At 33.8% G+C, this 3,394-nt stretch overlaps 1 protein-coding gene across 1 annotated transcript; it reads right to left on the minus strand.

Annotated features, from left to right (window-relative positions):
- Positions 1-766: 766 nt before the first annotated feature.
- On the minus strand, positions 767-1,279 carry LOC124893946 (uncharacterized protein DDB_G0283697-like; the record flags this gene model as incomplete). The annotated part of the gene is given in 1 exon segment (XM_047404764.1): positions 767-1,279. A coding segment is annotated over 1 exon segment (460 nt), but the record flags the coding sequence as incomplete, so codon positions are not given.
- Between the last annotated feature and the right edge of the window lie 2,115 nt (positions 1,280-3,394).

The following is a 3,394-nucleotide window of genomic DNA, read 5'->3' on the forward strand; positions in this document are numbered from 1 at the left end:
GACATGACCCTAGATAGGAAGGTCTGGAGGACGTGAATTAGGGCAGAGGACTAGGGCCAGTTTGGGTCGCTAGTGTAGGGAATTACTTGGTGGGGGTTTTATTCCTGTTATGATTCCGGGTTTCGGGTTCCATGTTTTATTACGAATCTGTGTGCTTTCCTCTGCTTTCCTCTGTTTTATATTACTTATGGGTGTCGTATTTATGTTATGTAATCTGCTTCTGTTCTTTACTATGTGTTTGTGTGGTATCTCGTGCCTTGAGCCGGGGGTCTATCGGAAACAGCCTTTCTACTTCTTTAGAGGTAGAGGTATGGACTGTGTACATCTTACCCCCAGACCCCACTAGGTGGGAATACACTGGGTTTGTTGTTGTTGTTGGATGATCATTTTGTAAGTGGGAGTGTTCAACAGGTTCATTCAGGACGAGTTCAAAAGTCACAGATGTGCATTCTCAAAGTTGAAGTGTGTGTTTAGTTACCGATTGATGTCAAATTAAGGAGTATGCCAATTATCAAACTACAATGAATCCACTGACTAACTTTTTGCACCCACGGATGTGCCCCAGTGGTCAATAAAAGTAATTTGAGAATCATGAGCTTTCAAGTTCGAATTCCAACAGGCACAAAAATATTAGGCGATTTCTTTCTTTATGTCCTAATTTATTCCCTATCAATACTAGTTAATTGAATTGATTGAATAATTTCAGTTCATAGTTAAAGTAAATAAACTGCAACGTCAAAGAATCAAATAGTCGAAAAAATCAAACCTCGAACAGGGTCAATGCCGGAAATATCAATATTCTCCACATCCAATTCAAACCCAACTGGACATAAACTACTACGAAGACTTTCAGCCAACTGGCTCTCCATTTCCGTCTCTTTCTTCTCACTCCTTTCATCTTCATCGTCAAACTCAATTGATTTCAAAGTAAACCAAATATTTGGTTTACTAGCAGAAACACAGAACATGTCCCCATTCTCCATTTCCCCTCTTTCATACTGCTTAAAAGCTCGTACTTCACCATTTCGATTGTTGTATACCCAAATGGGATTCCTTCCTACAACTTCAAAATTAAGCTTAGTTTCATCTTTTTCGTGTGAATGGAACAAGATTTGACGGCGAGAAACGGTTCGGTCGGAGGAGGTGAACCCCAATCCTCTACCGAATTCGATGGTTGAACCGGGTTTGACCCGGATTTCCGACCCGTCGGAACCTACAATTTCCATTTTACTACTTCAAAACCTATTAGAGCATGCCACTTTCCAGTCTCTCTGCTTTATATTAATGGCTTGTCCCATTTTATGTGTTGTTATTTGATTAGACACAATATTTAAAAAATAAATAATGATTTTATTAAGTTTATAAAATCAATCATTTACTTCTTAATTGTTTGTAAAATTTACTAAGTTTACTTTTTAATTGTTTGTGAAATTTACTAAGAATAAAATAGAGATGTGCGATTAAATAATTAACAAATAAGTAAAGATAATTTTTTTGAAGACACACCAAAAAGAAATTGGTGGTACATAAAATAAAACGGAGGGAGTATTATTATAGACGGCTATAAAGTACTCCCTACGTACAATTTTTACTTATCATTGTTTTGCGGGCCAAATTACATAATTTTTTATCTAATATTTTTAAATGTATTAATTTAAGAGTGGGCATTTGGTATTCGGTTCAGTATTTTAAAATTTTGGATTCGGTAGTTCGGTAATCGGTAATCGGTATTTGAAAGTAGATACCATATACCATACTTATAAACATTGGTTTGATAATTCGATAATCGATAAATTAAATTTCGGTTAGGTGCGATTTTTTATTACACCATATTAAAGTTGCAAATGTTCAAATGTACGTTTAAACTTCAAAAATATTCATAAAATACCAAATACCGAATTATCGAATATCAATTATCAATTTTTTGGATCCGATTCGGTAATTCAGTTTTTGATATTTTATGTCCAGCCCTATGTATCATTTTATATTTAAATTTTAAATTTTGATAGGGAAAAATTATTATTTCCATCCTAAATTATATTCAAAAAGTCAAAGTCATAATTAAGCTAATGAGACGACCTATTACACACTTATCAATACATGAAATTTTATCTCTTTATTATTTGATAGATACTGTAGGAGAGTATTAATTGCAAATCTTCCATGAACATTACTTATTCCTATTGGAATAAAATCAAAACAGAAAAGAAAAAATGCATAGCCTCCTCTCCTCAAGTGACAACCTTTCTTGTTCTTCTTGTTCTACTTCTTCTTTTTTTTTTTCATGTTGTCCCTTTTCTTTTCTCTATTTTTCTTATCACAGTCATTTTATGTAATACCCCGTACTTTCGGGCTAGAATTTAAACCATCGTTCCTACGCGTATAGACCCTAACTAAATTATTTCTTGTTAATGTATGTGTAGTGATCACTCCTATAGTATGGAAAAACCTTTGAATATGAATTGCGGTCACAAGAATCCCCTAACTCTAAGACGAGTTGAAAACAATTTCATCAATTAAGTTTTAAAGGACACTTCAACATGGGGCAACTTTCGTCTACCATAACTTCTGTTATATAATGAACTGGGTGGCTTTCTATATATCAAATGAAAGATCTTTGAGTCCTCTTTCGAACGCAACTGATTTCGTCCAAATCTAACATCGGAGTAAAAAGTTATGCCCAATTTACTTCAGCATATCAGTCTGTCAACTGAGGGACTGTTACAACATTTTTTGTTTCCTTAGGGATATTTTAGTCTTTTTGCCTCGACCCCAATCGTACAAACCACATAATATCAGTCCTAAAACAGAATTTTTAGCCCCAAATTCATTTCCCCAAATTGAAATCATCCGCCCATTTTCTCAAGAACTCCAAGAACTAGATTCAAGTTTCCTTCTCTTCCAAAGATCAAGAACTCATCCCTAAGATCAAGAATTTCAAGAAACGGATCAGGATCCGGGTTTCACCTTTCAAATTCTATAATCTAAGATACGTGGATTTTTTTCTAAACTATATGGGCATGGTGAAAACGCTTTTAATGATGCTTTGAATATTGAGAAATCATGAATTTGCAATGGGTTTTGAAATTATGTTAACAATCTTGCTTTATGAATTATCTAGTGATATTATTGTTTGGTCTTGAGGCCTTTTTCCCCAAATTAATTTGTACTTGTATATATGTATGTATGAAATTGAGTTTGAAGATTTAATTGAGAGCATGAAAATATAAAATTCCTCTCTTTCTATGATTTCCCATTGTTTTCATACGATATGGATTGCTTCAAAATGCATTTTTGAGAAGCATGATACAAATGTCTTGATTATTGCTTATGACTTGATTATGATTTTGAATTGAAAAGAGAGGGTGATTCTTGCTAATATAAATGAAAAGTG

Source organism: Capsicum annuum, unplaced genomic scaffold, assembly GCF_002878395.1.
Source record: "Capsicum annuum cultivar UCD-10X-F1 unplaced genomic scaffold, UCD10Xv1.1 ctg67506, whole genome shotgun sequence".
Lineage (NCBI taxonomy): Eukaryota > Viridiplantae > Streptophyta > Magnoliopsida > Solanales > Solanaceae > Capsicum > Capsicum annuum.